The 19,749-nt window shown below is 43.1% G+C and overlaps 1 protein-coding gene across 1 annotated transcript in view; it reads left to right on the forward strand.

Annotated features, from left to right (window-relative positions):
- The window catches only part of LOC122927355 (serine/threonine-protein kinase N1-like), an 84,214-nt gene that overhangs the window by 52,163 nt on the left and 12,302 nt on the right, over positions 1–19,749 (forward strand). The window contains 5 exon segments of the mRNA XM_044279127.1: positions 5,516–5,571; positions 8,675–8,750; positions 11,154–11,245; positions 12,553–12,729; positions 12,934–12,996. Of these exon segments, the coding sequence (XP_044135062.1) occupies positions 5,516–5,571; positions 8,675–8,750; positions 11,154–11,245; positions 12,553–12,729; positions 12,934–12,996 (464 nt within the window).

The following is a 19,749-nucleotide window of genomic DNA, read 5'->3' on the forward strand; positions in this document are numbered from 1 at the left end:
AATGACCGGAGTCAGTGATAACTATAATGAGCCTGAGCTTGTAGGTAGCCGCACTGAACTGTGATATAGCGATTTCTGTATAGGATAATGGAGCAAATTCTATTAGTCTAGTTGTAACCTGATTGTAAGTAGTGGTCCACTTTGGGGACCTAAAAAAAGAAAAAAAAAAAGTAAAGTAAAAAAGTCTAGGAAAATAATTAAAAAAATATAAAAATTCAAATCGTTCCACTTTCCCCAAAATAAAAATTAATGAATAATTAAAAAAATAACATCATGGGCATTAAAAACGCCCATACTATAAAAAAACGTATCCCGTATGTTGAATGACTTAACGGAGAAAAAATATTAAATGGCCGATTCACTTTACTTCGACAAAAAATTGAATAGAAAGTGATCAAAAAGTCATACACACCCCACAATGGTATTAGCAAAAACTACAAATCGTTCTGCAAAAAATGAGCCCTCATCTCCGTACACATAACTATAAAAAAGTTATGGGGGTCAGAATACGGCGATGACAAGAAAAAATTTATTTTTTCAAAAGTTTTTTTCAGTATTAAAACACAAGCAAAACTATTCATATGTGCTATCGCCCTAATCGTACTGACCTGGACACAAGTCAGTTATACCACATTTTACCATAAAATAAAACCCGTAAAACTGTGGCGGGATTGCTTTTTTGTTTGTTTGTTTTTTCAAATTTCACCCTATTTGGATTTTTTTCCCGCTTCCCACTAAATTGCAATATTAAATGGTGGTATTAAAAAGGTACAACTTGTCCCGCAAAAAACAAGCCCTCATTCGGCTATGTGAACGGAAAAAATAAAAGAGTTATGGTCACGGGAAGGCTGGGAGCTAAAAACGAAAACTGAAAATCGCTGTGTCAGGAATGGGTTAAAGGATTAATGACCATCAGTGGCCACAACTACCTATTTTCCGGCTGCCATAATTCATAATACAGAATAATATATCAACTCTACCATACTTTGACATACTGTTATGGTGGCTAGTGTCATGGCATGCTGGGAACCTGCAGTTTCACAGTAGTTCAGAAGCCACAGGTTGGAAAGCCTCATTTTACAGTTTACAGAGGATGGTCACAGATTTTTCTTACAGTAGTTAGAACAACAATACAATCAGGTACCACAAGGTGGCGCTCTGCATAAAGGAAAATTGAATAGCAGTATTCTTTATTTGCATTATATAGAGTGATGATTATTATTATTGCCGTTGTATACATAGTGGTTTCTCTGGAATGTGCTGTCTTTTCTTTGACTTTTAAAGGACTTTTTCCGTTGTCTAGGCATTGATGACCTGGCCTTAGGATAGATCATCAATATCAGATTGGTGGAGGTCTGACCACTGGCACCCCCACCGATCAGCTGTTTTCAGCAGCCACCAGTGCCAACAAAACTACACAGTGGACAGAATCAGAAGTAGTAAGTTCTGTCCGCTGTGTATTGGTTCTGCTGGGGTACTGCGGCCAGTACATGGTGCACAGAGCTATCTGTTTCTAGCTCCATTCACTGCATACGTTTCTGGCACCAGCAGCTGCCAAAAACAGCTGATCGGTGGGGGTGCCAGGTGTCAGACCCCACCTATCTGATATTGATGATCTATCCTGAACACAGGTCAGGAATATCAACACTGGAGGCATGCCTCCCAACTGTCCAATCCAGCAGCATAGTCCAGGATTTTAGAGGCTATCCCACTGTCCCAGGAGTGCTGAGTTATGTCCCACTCTTAATTTACACAGTTGAGTGCAATGGTGAAGCAAGGAGCCAATGGCACATAACTACTGTGTGGGGTCACTAAAGGGGCATAACTGCTTGTGGGGACACTAATGGGACATAACTACTGTGTGGGTACACTACGGGGGCATAACTATTGTGAAGGAGCACTAAGGGGGCATAACTATTGTGAAGGAGCACTAAGGGGGCATAACTACTGTGAAGGAGCACTAAGGGGGGATTTTACTGTGTGGGGGCCACTAAGGGGGCATAACTACTGTGAAGGGCCACTAAGGGGGCATAACTACTGTGAAGGGGGTACTAAAGGGCCCTTCCACTGTGTGGGGTCACTAAGGGGGCATAACCACTGTGTGGGGTCACTAAGGGGGCATAACCACTGTGAAGGGCCACTAAGGGGGCACAACTACTGCGAAGGGCCACTAAGGGGGCATAACTACTGTAAAGGGGGTATTAAAGGGGCATTCTACTGTGTGGAGTTACTAAGGGGACATATCTACTGTGAAGGGACACTAAGAGGGCATAACTACTGTTAAGAGGATACTAAGGGGGAATTCTACTGTGTGGGGTCACTAAGGTGGCATAACTAATGTGAAGGGGGCATAACTACTGTGAAGGGCCACTAAGGGGGCATAATTACTGTGAAGGGGGTATTAAAGGGACATTCTACTGTGTGGGGTCACTAAGGGGGCATATCTACTGTGACGGGCCACTAAGGGGGATAACTACTGTGAAGGGGCTACTAAGGGGGCATTCTACTGTGTGGGGTCACTAAGGTGGCATAACTACTGTGAAGGTGGCACTAAGGGGGCATAACTACTGTGAAGGGCCACTAAGGGGGCATAACTACTGTGAAGGGCCACTAAGGGGGCATAACTACTGTGTGGGAGCACAAAGGGGGCTAGGCAGGTTTGGATGTGTATAGATAGGCATTAGGAGGAGTTAGAGGCATGGCTCAGTGTCAAAAAATTTGTGGCAGTGCTGATATGTGGAGGTCTCCAGCTCTTCTGTACTATGTGAGAGCCACATCCAACTTTTGTTGATGGTACTCAAAAATGGAGGGGAGACATTTAAAATGCGGAGGAACTCAAACATGAAATTGCAAATATTTGCTGATCAGTATGTCATTGTGAAATTTGCTACTAGTATCATACCATCCAAATTGGCCCTGTCTGGGGGGTTAGGATACGTCCGCAAAGTCAAGTGCCAGTACATATGGTCATAACCCAGGACTCCCATGGCTACATGTGGCCCCTGAGCCTCTGGCCTCTATGAAAAGTTTAGTTTAGATTCATACGCAGCTGATTTGTTTCAGAGATTTGTGCAATTACAAGTCAGTTAGAAGGAGGTTGTTTCTGCAGCCAGTGCATTGATTTCTGCAAGGTGAGTGAGGCAATCGCAAAAATTTCTTCAGCAAATCAGATTTTTTTTAATTGTCTACATCCATCTTGGTTTTATTTTTGTTTCGTTGTCTTCTTTAGCTTTTTTTTATTCTTCAGCATTCCCATAAGATGTCCAAAATATTAAATTCCTTTACATTTATTCTTTCGCAATTGGGGCCCGCTAAATTCCCAGCTTCTGAAATTTCATTACTCACACCATCCAGGGGGACAACATTAAGCAGAAACATCTATAAGAACATTTCACAGCTTAAGTCTTCAGTCTTTGCCTGATCTTAAAGAGAAATGTGTGACGGTTTAAAGGGGTTGTCCAGCAGGGCATCATTTTTAGTAAAATGGTGTAAAAAAAAAAAAAATCAATGCCCGCTCTCACTGATCTCCGACCGCTGCCGTTTAAAGGTTTATGGGGTCCTGCTTGTCTGGTCCGGGCTTGACATACAGGAAAATGGCAGGAGGACACCTATTTCCTGTGTGCGGAGCCTGGATCAGGAAGTGGAGACCAGCAGGGACCCAGTAGGTAGCGGAACTGGCACCTACAGTGGATCGGTGGGGACAGTATCAACTCTTTAATTTTTTTTATACCATTCTGATCACTTTACTAAAAATGATGTCCCACTGGACAGTTGTTCTCCGCATCTTCGATCTGGGGAGGCAAGAAAATCAATGTTCTACAGGTTTTAACTCCTCCACTACCCTAGATCATCATGGAAGAAGGCTTTAAAACCCACACTGCCCTAGACCACAAGGGTAACAGACATTCACCCCTCATTTACCTTTGACCACCATGGAAATGGGTATGAACCTGTCCCCTATTGTAAAGCAACAAGGAATCGGGGCTTGCACTCCACTATCCTATATATTCATTTTACTCACTTACTGTATATAGCGCTGACATATTCTCACAGACATCATTATTACTCACTGTCCCCAGTGGCGCTCACAATCTAAGGTCCCTATCAGTATGTAATTGGCGTGTGTGAGGAAACTGGAGAACCCGGAGTAAACCCACGCAAACAAGGAGAGAACATACAAACTCCATGCAGATAGTGACCTTGGTCAGATTTGGACCTAGGACCACAGCACTGCGCTCCATTGCTGCCCTAAACCAACTGGAAAGAATACATTACAACCTCCAGTGCCCTAGACCACCAGGGATTCTGCCCTGAAATTCTCCACCCCCCTATACTGCCAGAGAAGCAGGGATTAAACCCACAAACCCAAACATTTGAAACTTGAATTGTGTAACATTGAAGCCGTGCCCAACTTGGAAATGTCTATCTTATGCTCATTTGCATAAGCTTAGACCATTTTGAGGCCTAGTTCTCTGGACCGACCAGTGAAAAGTGCGTCTGTTGGCAGGTATGATTGACCCCTTCGATATCCTAGATCACCAAGGGACTGCTTTACTCTACACTTGAAGCTGAGATCCTGTCCTGATCTAGTCCTGTTAAGGCTACTTTCACACTTGCGTTGGCAGAGGATCTCAATATCGGAAAAAAACTTTTTTGTTTGGTCCTCATGCATTCTGAATGGAAAGAGATCCGTTTAGGATGCATCAGGATGTCTTCCGTTCCGGCAGCATTCCGTTTTGTGACCGGACACAAAACCGTTGCAAGCAGTGGTGCCTCCGCATTTTTTAGCGGTCCCATTGACTTGAATGGGTCCGCAAACCGTTTTTTCGCGGGCAAGAATACGACAGGTTATATTTTTTGGACAGACTGGAACCACGGACCACGGACGCAGATGGCAAACAGTGGACTATCCGCATTTTCAACGGCTCCATAGAAATGAATGGGTCCGCATCTGAAACGCTACAATCAGCGGAACGGACGAGGAAAGGTTGTGTGCATGAGGCCTAAGTCAAAGGTGATGGATCAGTTTTTTTTAGGAGCCTAAAAAACTGGATCTGTCACTCATTGACTTTCAATGTAGTTGACGGATCCTTTTTTTTTTTCATTTCACACAACCGCATCCTAACGGAACGGATGCCTCCTGATGTGCAAAATCAAAACGGATCTGTTTAATTTCTCTGCCGGATCTCAGTACCGGAATTAACAACGCAAGTATGAAAGTAGCCTACACATCTGCTTGTTTGTTACAGTGTATCATGTGAGCAATCTACATGTAGTCCAGGGCAGGAGAGGGATTAGTCATCAGCTGTATTTAACTCACAGAGAACTAACTTCTCCCCAGGACTGAGTCACATCTATTCATGACAGCAAGCAGAAATCTTGAAAAGAGGAGTTATAATGTAAACTCCGCATTTAGTAGAAAGTTCCAGAATTTTAACCCCTATAACAACCCTATTATTATAACATTCTGTAAATGACATTACGTTAGGTGCTATGTATTGTGTCTTCTTCACAGGTGGACGCCCCAGTAGTACTAAAGAGCCCGGCGACACGGCGGGAAAGCCAGAGACGGTCGGTACACACAGTCTTCATGTATGCATGTTATTTGAAGGGGCATCCCAGGATCTTACTATTGATGGCCTATCCGCAGGATAGGCCATCAATATCTGACTGACGCCCATTGTGACTCCATTGTGTAGGGAGGGAAGCAGAGGGTGGGAGTAGTGGTTATGGCTCCCTAGGGCCACGCAGTGACTGGAGGACTCAACCTTTCTTCCCTTGCAGCAGACCCTGGTATTGGGGCTCCTGCCTGGTGGTAGTTGGGGTAGCCTTGATGTTAGGTGTTGGTCTGGCTGTAATAAATAAGTCTCTCCGTACTAAACAGCAGAATAGGAGTTGTAGTAAATCTGGCACAAGACATATGACATAGTGCAATCCTTTCCCAATAGCACCATACGGACAGCAGCAATGATGGAGGTTGTAGTGCTCCTTGTCCCCGTCTTTCTCTGCAGATCTTTAGGCATGCAATGAGTTTTTGCTTCTGCAAATTCCCAAACCGATTCGCAGATTTAAGATACGACTGGCCATACCATCTCCAAGTGGAAAGGTTTGCTGGCAATGTTCCCTCTCACAGCAGCTAGGTCTCTCTCTGTCCTAAACGTGGACAATACCTTGCTCCAACACAGTGTTCCTCAACTCCAGTCCTTGGGACCCACCTACCGGTCATGATTTAAGAATATACCACAGAATGAACACCTGTGGTAAGTCCTGATGCACTGACACTAATTACCGGTATATCATCTGCTCAATTCTAAGGAAATCCCAAAACAAGACCGGCAGGTGGGCCCTGAGGACTGGAGGTGAGGAACACAATTTCTGTCCAATTTGAGTAGAGGAAGAGGTGTTAGGGAGGTATTAGACCAACCTTAAAGGGAACCTGTCAGCGGCAAAAAACACCCCAAACCGTCAGCAGTGTTTTTTTGCCGCTGACAGGTTCTTTAAACATTTTGCTGGTTTTAATTTCATACTTGGTCAACACACCCTAATAGATTAGCTAAAAAGCAGTTGGACAGTTAGGCTGCGTTCACACTACCATCAGAGGCTTCATTGACAGTTCCATCAAATTTGATGGGAAGAAAAGCACAGCATGCAGCATTCTTCTCCTCATCAAAATGATAGTCACGATGATGGAAACCTTTTTGGTTATTGAGATCTGCACACCTTTCTTAGAGGTGGGTGCTCACAGAGAGATAAGTCAATGTGTAGGAGAAGGTCTATGGCACACCAATTTTGAATGATATTAAAGTGTAGTTTTATTCATTCTTTTTGAACATTACATTCAATATTATTTCAAGGCATAGCATGCGATATGTACAGTGGTCCCGACGTTTCGGTCAATAATGATCTTTATCAGGGGATCTGTAATCCATGCTCCTTGTTAGGAGAGATAGGATGATGGAAACCTGACAGACCCAATGATAAGCCAATCGGGTCCATCAGGCATCATTGGTGTCTGTCTTGGTGTCCATCTTGGGAAGGTTCCAACACTGCACTATTGTTTCTGTTTTTAACACATGACAGTAGTGTGAACAAAGCTTTAATTTTCTTCTGCACCAGATAACTGAATGGGGACAGGTATAAAGCTGACACTTCCCAGAATGCTAACTATCTGAGCCAGCTCAGTGCAGACACTGAACAAGGAGGGAATGCTTGGGGAGTCTAGACCTGAATCGAGCAGAATTGTGAATGCAGCTCTGGAATGTAATACAGAATAGAATTTAAAGGGCTTCTGTCACCCCACTAAACGCATTTATTTTTTTGTCTACTTATAATCCCTATCCTGCCATATTGCCATACATTATGTTATTAATAATTTTCGTTCAGTAGATTTAGCCAAAAACTTACTTTTATGATATGCTAATTACCTTTCTACCAGCAAGTAGGGCGTCTACTTGCTGGTAGCAGCCGCAGAAAACCGCCCCCTCCTTGTGTTCATTGACAGGGCCAGCCGCGATCTCCTCCTCCGGCCGGCCCGGTCAGCATTTCAAAAATCGCGCGCCTGTGTTGATTCGGCGCAGGCGCTCTGAGAGAAGGAGGCTCGCCTCCTCAGAACTCCCTCAGTGCGCCTGCGCCGATGACGTCACCGAAAGAGAAGACGTCATCGGCGCAGGCGCACTGAGGGAGTGCTGAGGAGGCGAGCCTCCTTATCTCAGAGCGCCTGCGCCGAATCAACACAGGCGCGCGATTTTTGAAATGCTGACAGGGCTGGCCGGAGGAGGAGATCGCGGCTGGCCCTGTCAGTCAACAGAAGGAGGGGGCGGTTTTCTGCGGCTGTTACCAGCAAGTAGACGCCCTACTTGCTGGTAGAAAGGTAATTAGCATATTATAAAAGTAAGTTTTTGGCTAAATCTACTGAACGAAAATTATTAATAACATAATGTATGGCAATATGGCAGGATAGGGATTATAAGTAGACAAAAAAAAATTGTGCGTTTAGTGGGGTGACAGAAGCCCTTTAAGATCAGTACAAGATGAACAATGTAATATATTTACAAAGACATTCACCAGAGCTGCCTCTGTATAGCACATAGGCCTTTGTAAAAGAAGCACTTGTCACAAAGATGTTGTGAGCTATCGCCTTATCTCCGACCTATCCAGCCAAACAGATTCACGGAGTCATATAATTCATTACTAATTAATGATGTCTTGTACTTTTCCAACCGTTCCAGTAAGAATAATGTCTCACAGTCTGCTAGAGAAGGCGTCCCCAGGGCAGCCAGCAGCTGATATTTCCATTGTGGAAACCTCATAACTGGCACTTGGGCTCTTCCCAACTTCATCTTATATAGAGATAAAAGCAGGAGAGTAGGCTTCCCCGGTAACTGTAATCACCAATAAATCTCCATCACCCCATCAATGTCATTGTATATCGAGAGAGGTAAAGTCATGGGACCGATTTATTACGCAAATTTATATCTTCAGCCAAAACCGTTCCATCAAGTAGAGGTTCCTTTCCTGAACTGTCCATTAGATCACTTTGTTCTCCGCTATTGCGGATGTAGCCCTTGCATTTATAGTGATAAATCTGTCTGAGCGTCTGTAAGAAGTATTTACACTGTTCTTGGAGTTGTTCTAAAACTTCAAAAAGTCTTCTATCTGTGTCCTAATTTTACAGAACGCAGAGCGTCTCACATCTGTCTTTAGAAGACTTCAGACTTTTGGCCGTCCTGGGTAGAGGGCACTTTGGAAAGGTGAGTCAGAATAAGTGGCCACTCAGGTCAGTTGTGTCTGTCAATTTCAGCAAGATCAACCAACCATCTCATGTGTGTTGGGTCCTCCAGATGCTCTTCTGATGGCAGATGCTCTTCTGATGGCAGATGTCAAGGGGACGAAGGATTAGACATGTTTGATTTCAGCATGCCCAATCCTTCGTCACCATGGGAGTTAAGCTGCCACCATAGGTGTCTGGCAAAAGCGTATTTTCTTCCCTCAATGAAAAAAGATGCACACTTGGTGTAGTTGAGTGTGCACATTAAGGGTGCATTCACACGTCCAAAAATGTGGATCCACAGAATACCGCTGACACCTGCTTTGTATCCATCTTTTTGCAGAACCATTGACTTCAATGAGTCTGTGGTTCACATTTACTCAGAAGAATAGGACGTGCTATCTTTTACAGAATGGACATACAGATGTGGAAAGCAGATAGAAGTCAATAGGTCTGCAAAAAAATTATGCAACACGGGTGTCACACGTACCACCAAATATGTATGGTCATGTGAATGCACCCCAATGGTGTAGTGGGGAAGAACAGTTGTTGGTCGATGGCCATAGTCATAGTCATTCCGAGTTTAATGGTTTACTTATTACCTTCATATAAACCCTTGCTGAAGGCATTCTTAGTGCACATTGTCCATAAAGGGAAGCAGTCACACGAGTTATACAGCAGGAGGAGCTGAGCAGCAGGGGCGTTCCTAGGGCCTCAAAAGATCCGGGGCCCAAGCCCCAATGAATATGGACCATTTCTCTAAGTCGACCCCCATCCCACACACACACACCGCATTTTGCTGTACTTGCTATACAGCAGCACATACCTCTCACATCCAGTGCCTCCCAGGTGACGTCTCCTCCTAAGTCATTATCTTCTCCATTCGGTCCAGACAGCTTCTTTCAGCCGCCTCGTCTCTGCAGAGTGTGACACACGGACATCTTTGACTTCCTCACTTTTCTATCATCATCCCCCAACCTGGAGTCCCCACAGTGTTATCCTGCTGCTCGCTGTGCCCCCCAATACCCCAAAATACTATCCTGAAGAAATATTAGTGCTCCTCATGGTAATAGAGCTCCTCATAGTCCCACCAATAGTAATTCCCTTCTAGAATGCCCTCATTAGTAATGCTGCCCCCTCCAGTGCCCCCAATCGTGATAACGCTCCTCAAGAATGCCCCCATTAGTAATACTGCCCCCCACAGTGCCACTCACCGTGAAAACGCTCCCTAAGAGTGCCCCATTAGTAGAAGAGCCCTCCAGTATTAATAATACCTTCACAGAGCCCCCAGTAGAAATAAGGCCCCCTATTGTTCCCCCAGTGGTAATAAAGCTCTCTACAGACCCCTCAGTAGTAATAAGGCCCCATAGTGCTCTTAGTAGAAATAAGGCGGATCTATAGGTCCCTCCTATAGAGCCCTCAGTAGTAATAAGACGCCTATGATGTCCCCTGGATTTATAATACTTCTACAGAGCTCCCAGTATTTATACTGCCCCCTACTGTTATAATGCTCGCCCTGAAGTGCCCCCAGTATTAATAATATCTCCTGTAGTTATATTCCTCCCACCATCATACATCCCATGTAAATGACATCACACCATCTCTCCTGCCCCCTCCAAAATACAGTCCTATGTAAATAACATCACTCCCCTCCCTTCAGCCCCTCCAACATACAGTCCCATGTAAATAACACTATTTCCCTCCCTCCGCCATAGAGTCCCATGTAAATAACATCCCTCTCTATCTACAGCCCCCTCCAAAATACAGTCCCATGTAAATAACATCACCTCCTCCCCAGCCACCTTCAATATTCAGTCCCGTGTAAATAACATCACTCCCTCCTACAGCTGCCATCAACATACAGTCCTATGTAAATGCATTTTCATGGTGACAGCCAGGGGTGAAACCTGAAATGGCGTCCCTCCCTCCCCAATCCCAATTTATTAACCTAACCCCTTCCCTTCAGCCCATGGCCCTTCCGCTGCCCCCCTCTTGCCCCTTCCTGGTGCTGTCTGAGCCGATCGCCTCACCTGGCCTCATTGGTGGTGCACCCCTGGTGACAGCTTCCCTTGAATGAAATAATTGCCAGCAGTCTGCAATAGGTGTTATCATTTGGGAGTGTGTCCCTACATCCAATTCGTGCTGCCAATGTCAGACAGTGCAGGGACACCCCCCAAACTGGAAGCACCCACCTTAATTGCAGACTGCTGGCCATTCATTCATAAACTTCTAGCAGGAATAATGGAGTAATGGCACAACATAGACTCGTAAGTATAGACACTGTCTTCCTCTTCCGCACGTCATCTCATCATCATAAACTTGATAATTCTAGAAGACTCTCCTTGTGCTCCTTTTGGGTTTCTTAAGGCCTGTCTTATATCCATAGGTCCTCCTATCTGAATACAAGGAAACTGGAGATTTATATGGAATCAAAGCTCTAAAGAAAGGAGATATCATTGCCAGGGATGAGGTTGAGAGGTTTGTATGTCCTTTAGACCTACTGTATGTTTTTAAAGGGGTATTCCAGGATTTCACTATTGATAGCCAATCCTGAGGACAGGCCACTAATATCTGATTGGTGAAGGTCCGACACCCACACCGATCACTTGATTCGTTGTAACCCCGGTCCAGTAACTACACAGCTCCATCCATTGTGTAGTGGAAGGAGCTGGTAACATTGAAGTGAATGGAAGGAGCACTGCAATAACCAGCTCTGACCACTACACAATGGATGGATCTGTGTAGTCCTGGTGACGGAGCTACAACGAATCAAGTGATTGGTGGGGGTGTTGGGTGTTGGGTGTTGAACCTTCAGATATAGAGGGCCCTGAGGATAGGCCATTGATACTAAAATCTTGGAATGTCCCTTTAAAAGGGGTTGTCTCACTTCAGCAAATAGCATTTATCATGTAGAGAATGTTAATACAAGGCACTCATTAATGTATTGTGATTGTCCATATTGCTTCCTTTTCTGGCTGGATTTCTTTTTCCATCATATTATACACTGCTAGTTTCTATTGTTACGACCACCCTGCAATCCACCAGTGGTGGTCGTGCTTGCACACTATAGGAAAATACGCTGGCCTCTGTGGTGGCCAGGACCATGGCACTGCACATAGGCTGGTGTTTTTTCCTATATTATGCAAGCACGGCCACCACTGGTGGATTGCAGGGTGGTCGTAACTATAGAAACTAGCAGTGTATAATATGATGGAAAAATTAATCCAGCCAGAAAAGGAAGCAATATGGACAATCACAATACATTAATGAGTGCCTTGTATTAACTTTATCTACATGATAAATGCTATTTGCTGAAGTGGGACAACCCTTTTAATGTTCGCATTTCTGAGGACTAAGGGCTCATGCACACAAACGTATTTTCTTTTCATGTTCGATCCGTTCGTTTTTTGTGGACCACATGTGGAACCATTCATTTCAATGGGTTATTCCATTTGCATTACGTTTCCGTATGTCCATTCCACAAAGAAATAGAACATGTCCTATTATTGTCTGCATAACGGACAATACGGATTCCATTCAACAAAATACAGAAAGCAGACGAACGTCATCCGTATTTTTTGTGAATCCGTGTTTTGCAGACCGCAAAATACATACGGTCATGTGCGTGAGCCCTTACTCACACAACCTTTTTTGTCTTCCATGTGCTATCGGATTTTTCTCTGATATGATCATGTGACAATGCCAAAGAGGGGGCACTTATTTAATCCAGCCTCATGGCCTATAACATAGTATTTCAGCCTTATTTCCCCTCTTTGTTTCTCCAGTCTCATGTGCGAAAAGCGGGTGTTTGTAGCAGTGAGCGGAGCCTCACACCCGTTCCTGCTTAGCCTTCTGGGATGTTTCCAAACTGCAGAGCATGTCTGCTTCGTCATGGACTTTATGGCTGGAGGAGACCTCATGACTCATATACACACAGAAGTGTTCGGTCAGCAGCGAGCCATGTGAGTATATATGTGTAACTGGCCATCTATACAAACCAACCAGATTTCTATCTCAGGATAGAAAGTGGACGATGTGACTCTATTAGTTGTTGTGAAGAAGAACTAATATTAGTCATTCCCATTGACTTCCTTTGCATCGCTTATAAAGTATTTGTATACTGAGTGCTGAGTGTATATTAACCCATATACAATATCTGGTCACAGGTTTTATGCAGCATGTGTACTACTCGGCCTTCAATTCCTGCACAGTAAGGACATAGTGTATAGGTAAGACGAGATGTCGTAGGTGGTGGCAGGGACTGTAAGTCGATTGATGGAATTGGTGTCAGTGTTGTGTACGTTGTGATGATGTAGTGAAGCAATGGCCAACCTGAGGTTCTCCAGCTGTTGCAAAACTCCCAGCATGCCCACACTGCCTCCAGCTATCAGCCTACAGCAGGGTAATGGTGGGAGTTGTAGTTTTACAACAGCTGGAGAGCCGCAGGTTTGCCATCCCTGATGTAGTGAATGGTGACAGGGGCATACAAGGATAAATTCTCAAAAAGGTGGATGTATTTGGTGGTAGAATAGACAGTAGCAGGTGCCACGGGGTCCTTATACAGGGGCAGATTTTCTGCCTGAAACGAGCACCAGTCAATAGTATAGCATGTCGATGGACACCCATTTAGCTCCATTTACATGATGCAGTATTTAGCACTGTATGTTCCCCGAACAGTCATTTGTGTGATTGTTCAGAACGTACACTTTTCATGTGCTGCTGACAATCCACGATTTTAACCATTTCATTAAAATCCCTTGCAGTAAAAACTCCAACACCTCACCTCCTGTGGTTAATCAGAAAATTGGGGCAAGACAGTGAATTACCGCAAACACCAGGATAAGACATTATACAGTACTCACACAAGTAGCTAAAAACAAGGTACATCAAATGTCTCATAAAATCACGGTTACCCGTTGCTCACCTGACCCGGGTTTCACCACTGCTTCGTCAGGGGCGCATATTCTCTACTGCATGCTAACATCCTAATATCCGGCCGGGAGGCCTCCCTTTCTGTCACCATAAAAAAATCCATCAAAACACATCAAAGCAAATAGGAAACATGTTGTGCATTCTCAAAATATAAATATAAAAGTTTATATAAACCTTAAAAATACACGCGGAATCACAAGTTCATATTTAAAGTTCCCATATTTAAATAACCAACCAATTAGGGAAAAAGACCTCTCATTGCTTAGTGCACGAGTACAGCCAATTAAAGCCCCGCTATCATTCTTAACAAGACCATGTGACTAAAGCAGCCAATCAGTCTTGAGATTCATTCTCATGTCATAATAGGGAAACCCATTCAAGGGAGAGCCTCTGCCGTAATTCAAAATACACTTATCGAATGCCATCTAGGATCGCAGAGCTTAAACCAAATTCCTCTCCTATTTTGAAATCAAACTCAATTTTCATACCTTTTGGTTGCAATGTTCCTAATCTATAAATCCACTCTACTTCTCTCTTATTATATATCTTACCTAATGTATCCTCCCCCCGCCATCCGTTCCCTACGAATTTCAAGACGACAAACTTAAGACCCTCCGGTTTGCTTTTGTGGTACCTCTTAAAGTGTAACGAGACACTATGGGGCACGTTTATTAAGACTGGAATTTTAGAAGTCCTTCTTAATAAAGCCCTGCACTGGGGGTGGATCAGCTGCAGTTATGTAGAGGCGCCACTTCTAAATGTAAGCTTCCTTGCTGTCTTACATTTAGATCATTTTCTATGCCTAAAACAGGCATAGAAAATGGTAAATAAGATGGGCCTATCGGTGTGTGTCACCTTCCCCACTCACGCCATGCTCGCTTTTTACATCTGGTATGAATGGGGGAAAGTCGCAGATTGTGGCGCAAAGAAATACACCTAATATAGGCATATTTCTGTTTAATAAATGGCCTATGTGTCTGTAAACCTTTCTTTATATTGAGAATGTACTCTTTTATTCTAGTTATCCATTTCCTCATAGTTTGGCCCACATACTGGAGACCACAGGAGCACTCCAGCATGTAGACTACTCCAGAATGGTCGCATGAAAATCCCTCTCCTATTTTCCATTCTGAATGGAAGACTATTATTAGAGGTACAGATAGGGCGCTCTTTGACAAAGACCAAGATCATTGAACGGTGTGTTGTCTTCCTGTCACTCGAGTTCGACACATCACAGATCGGGTTGACAGATTACTGGGAGGGGCTGGTGAAGATCTAGCTGTCATGGTCCACATTGGAACCAATAACAAGGTTATAGGTAGATGGACCATCCTTAAAAATGATTTTAGGCATTTAGGTCATAAGCTCAAGGCAAGGACCTCAAAGGTAGTGTTTTCCAAACCACGAGCCACACCAGAAAGGCAGCGGGACATTAGGGAGGTTAACAAGTGACTCAAGAACTGGTGTAGGAAGGAGGGGTTGGGGTTCCTGGAGAACTGGGCTGACTTCTCTGTTGGCTACAGGCTGTATCGTAGGGGTGGGCTGCACATGAATGAGGAAGGGGAAGCTGTTTTGGGGGAGAAGATGTTTAGAAGGTTGGAGGAGTGTTTAAACTAGGGACTGGGGGAGGATAATTACATTATAGGAGGGGAAGATAGTGCAGATAGAGACCTGGGACGAGGTAATGGAACTGGGGCAGAAATGGAAGGAGGGACTAGAACAGTTCAGAAGGAAAGGTGTAGGGTAAAAAATATACATAAACCTCTTAATTGTATGTATACTAATGAGAGAAGCCTGACTAATAAAACTGGTGAACTTGAATTAGGGACGTGTGAGGAGGACTATGACATAGTGGGAATAACTGAGATATGGCTGGTTGATAGCTATGACTGGGCTGTTAATGTACAAAACGGACAAGAATAGGACATGCTATATTTTTTTTCCGGAGCCTCGGAACGTAGCAACGGATGCGGACCATAACTACGGTCGTGTGCATAAGGCCTAAAGCCCATAGTCCGAGAAGATATACATGAGGGACATGAACATGTAGAGTCACTGTGGGTACAAATACATGGAGGCAAAAACAATAATAAAATACTAATAGGAGTTTATTATAAGCCACCTAATATACCAGAGTCCACAGAAAATCTACTACTGAACAAGATAGACGAGGCGGCAAATCATAATGTGGTCGTTATTATTGGGGACTTCAACTACCCAGATATAGACTAGGAAATTTAAACCTGTATATCTCATAAAGGAAACAGGTTCTTGGCAATAACCAAAGATAATTACCTTTCCCAACTTGTTCAGGACCCGACTAGAGGGACAGTCATAATGGACTTAGTACTAACCAATAGACCTGACAAAACAACAGATGTGCAGGTTGGGCAAAAGCTGGGTAATAGTGACCATAAAATAATAACCATCCAATCGTCATTCAAAAGAGTGTTTCTTCAGGGAGGAATAAAAATATCAAACTTCAAAAAGGCAAAATTTGACCAACTAAGAGAGGCCATTGGGCTAACCAACTGGGACAAAATACAGCCACAAAATATGATAATTTTAAAAGCATCCTAAACTCTAATTGTGAGAGGTACATGCCTTATGGTAATAAAAGGGTAAGGAACAAGAAAAAAAACTATGTGGATAAACAGGAATTTAAAGGAAACAACAAAGGACAAAAAGAAAGCATTTAAATCACTAAAGGAGGGTTGCAAGGAAGCATTGAAAAACTATAAGGAAGAAAATAGAATATGTAAAAGACAAATAAAAGCAGCCAAACTGGAGACAGAGAGATTAAGTGCAAAAGAGAGTAAAACTAACCCTAAAATGTTCTTCAATTATATCAATAGTAAAAACAAATACAAATCTGAAGGTGTCAGCCCTTTACAGAGTGAAGACAGTGATGAGGGTAAAGCAAAGCTATTAAATGTTTTTCTCCACTGTATTCATTGAGGAAAATAAACTGTCAGATGAAATGCAGAATGTAAAAGTAAATTCCCCATTAAAAATGCCCTGTCTGAAGAAGTACAGCGTCTTAAAAATATTAAAGTAGACAAATAATTGGGACCAGATGGCATACACCGCTATATCCTTAGAGAATTAAGTAATGTCATAGGGAGACCCTTATTTCTGATAATTAAGGACTCTATATTGACAGGTAGTGTTCCACAGGATTGGTCCTTAGCAAATGTGGTGCCAATATTTAAGAAAGGGTCAAAAACAGAGCCTGTAAACTATAGGCCGGTAACATCTGTCGTGAGTAAACAGTTGAAGATTTTCTAAGAGATGCTATCTTGGAGTACCTCATAAGCAAATAACACCATATAAGCATGGCTTTATGAGGGTTCGGTCATGTCAAACTAATTAAATCAGTTTTTATGAGGAGGTAAGTTCTAGACTCGACCGCGGCGAGTCAATGGATGTCATATATCGAGGTGAGTCGATGGATGTCATATATCGGGGTGAATCAATGGATGTCATGTATCTTGACTTCTCCAAAGCATTTGATACTGTGCCACATAAAAGGTTAGTACATAAAACAATAATGCTTGGACTGGGGGAAAATGTCTTTATGTGGGTAAGTAACTGGCTCAGTGACAGAAAACAGAGGTTGGTTATTAACGGTACACACTCAGATTGGGTCACTGTAACTAGTGGGGTACCACATGGGTCAGTATTGGAGGGGTCACTGTCACTAGTGGGGTACCACAGGTGTCAGTATTGGGCTCTATTCTCTTCAATATATTTATTAATGATCTTGTAGAAGGCTTGCACAGTACAATATCAATTTTTTCAGATTAAACTAAACTGTGTAAAGTAATTAACATGGAAGAGGACAGTATACTGTCTATATACTACAGAGGACAGTATACTGTGTATATACTATAGAGGTCAGTATACTGCTACAGAGGGATCTGGAGGGCAGAGAAGTGGCAGATGAGGTTTAACACTGACAAATGTAAGGTTATACACATGGGAAGGAATAGTCACCCATACATACTAAATAGTAAAACACTGGGTAACACTGACATGGAAAAAGAATTAGGAATTTTAGTGAACAGCAAACTAAGCTGTAGAAACCAGTGTCAGGCAGCTGCTGCCAAGGCCAATAAGATAATGGGTTGCATCAAAAGGGGCATAGATTCCCCTGCCACTTTACAAATCACTAGTCAGACCACACATGGAGTACTGTGTACAGTTCTGGGCTTCTGTGAACAAGGCAGACATAGCAGAGCTGGAGAGGATTCAGAGGAGGGCAACTAAATTAATAACCCTGAATGAATAATTTCAAATTGTACATTTATTTCCACGGGGCGTTTTGGATTGGAAATGGCATACTTAAAAGGCTTCTATCACCCCCCAAAAGTCATATTTTTTTTTAGGCTAATTAAAATCCTTATACTGCGATTTTTCAATATATAGTGCTCTTACCCTTTTCTGTTGGCTAGTTTCTTTAAAAACTGCACTTTTATAATATGTAAATGAGCTCTCTACCAGCAAGTAGGGCGGTTACTTGCTGGTAGCCGCCGCATCCTCCTTTAAAAAAAACGCCCCCTCCTCCTGCTGATTGACAGGGCCAACGAGCGCTCTCCTCCTACGGCTGGCCCTGTCTGCAATTCAAATCCCGCGCCTGCACCTCATTCGGTGCAGGATTTTAATTAGCCCAAAAAAAAAAAGACTTTTGGGGGGTGACAGAATCCCTTTAATTAAATTTATAAAGGCATTCTTAATATCAAGGTATGTCTGAAATTTATTAAACAGCTTGCTAGGGGCTAATTCAAGGCCTTTCACTTAACTTTCTGTCGGGGAATGGGAACTCAAATTGAATATACCTCTCAATGGTTTCGGCTTACATTTCATCATTTTTTCTCTCCTCCCTGACAGATTTCTTTTTTTTGGGGGTCCTGGATACATGTCTTTCTATATTTGTCTCTATTCCAAGGGTCTTTTTTTGCTCCTTCTTCTATCTGTGTCCCTTTTACCTAAATTTTCCATGTCGTTCTCTTACACTGACGAGCAAAAGGGTAACAATGTTTTTAACTTTTGACTTTCAGGCTCCATATAAGTCAAAAGTTCAATACATTGATAACTTTTTGCTCGTCAGTGTATATCTACTCTGCAGAGGTAGATCTTCTCGAATGAGAGGGTGGAAAGTTGTTTCCTCCCCTATATGTGTTCCTGTGGTGTTCATGTATGTGGGTCGAACTATGAGGAAATTCAAAACTAGAATACAAGAACACATTTGCAATGTAAAAAAAGGTTGAGAGACACATGGGGAGTCATTTATCAAACAGAAAGACGCCAAAATTAGGTGTATTTCTGGCACAGAAGCGCCGCAATCTGCGACTTCTCACTGTTCATGCCAGGTCTAAAAAAGTGGGCGTGAGCAGGAAAAGGGACGGGCCGGTAGGCCCTTCTCATATACCATTTTCTACGCCTGTTTTTAGGCATAGAAAATGGTCTAAATGTAAGACAGCAAGGAAGCTGTCTTACATCTAGAAGTAGCGGAGGATCCGCAGAAGTTACCGTATGTAGAGGCCATCGCCTCTTCATAACTCCGGCAGCTCCACCGCCAGCTTAGGGGTAATTAAGACTTGCGTCTAAAACACCGGCCTTAATAAATGTGCCCCATAGTGTCACGTTAGACTTTAAGAGGCACCACAAAAGTTTGTCGTCTTGAAATTAGTAAGGAACGGATGGCGGGAGGAGGACACAATAGCTAAAATGAATAAGAGAGAAGTAGAGTGGATTTATAGATTGGGGACATTACAACTAGAAGGTATGATTGAGCTTTATTTAAAACCCTGCATTGTTTAAAAATAGGAGAGGAATGTGATTTAAGATCGGTGATCCTAGGTGGCATTTGATAAGTGTATTTTAAATCCCCTCTCTGATTGGCCTTTCATTTAAAGGTTTGTATATGGATGGATTTCCCATTTATCACATGAGAATGAATCTCAAGACAGATTTGGCTGTTTTAGTCAAGTGGTCTTGTTAAAGGGGTTATCCAATATTATAAAGTACCCCCGCATGTGCTGGGCCCG

This window comes from Bufo gargarizans, chromosome 2 (assembly GCF_014858855.1).
Source record: "Bufo gargarizans isolate SCDJY-AF-19 chromosome 2, ASM1485885v1, whole genome shotgun sequence".
In the NCBI taxonomy this organism is placed as follows: Eukaryota; Metazoa; Chordata; class Amphibia; order Anura; family Bufonidae; genus Bufo; species Bufo gargarizans.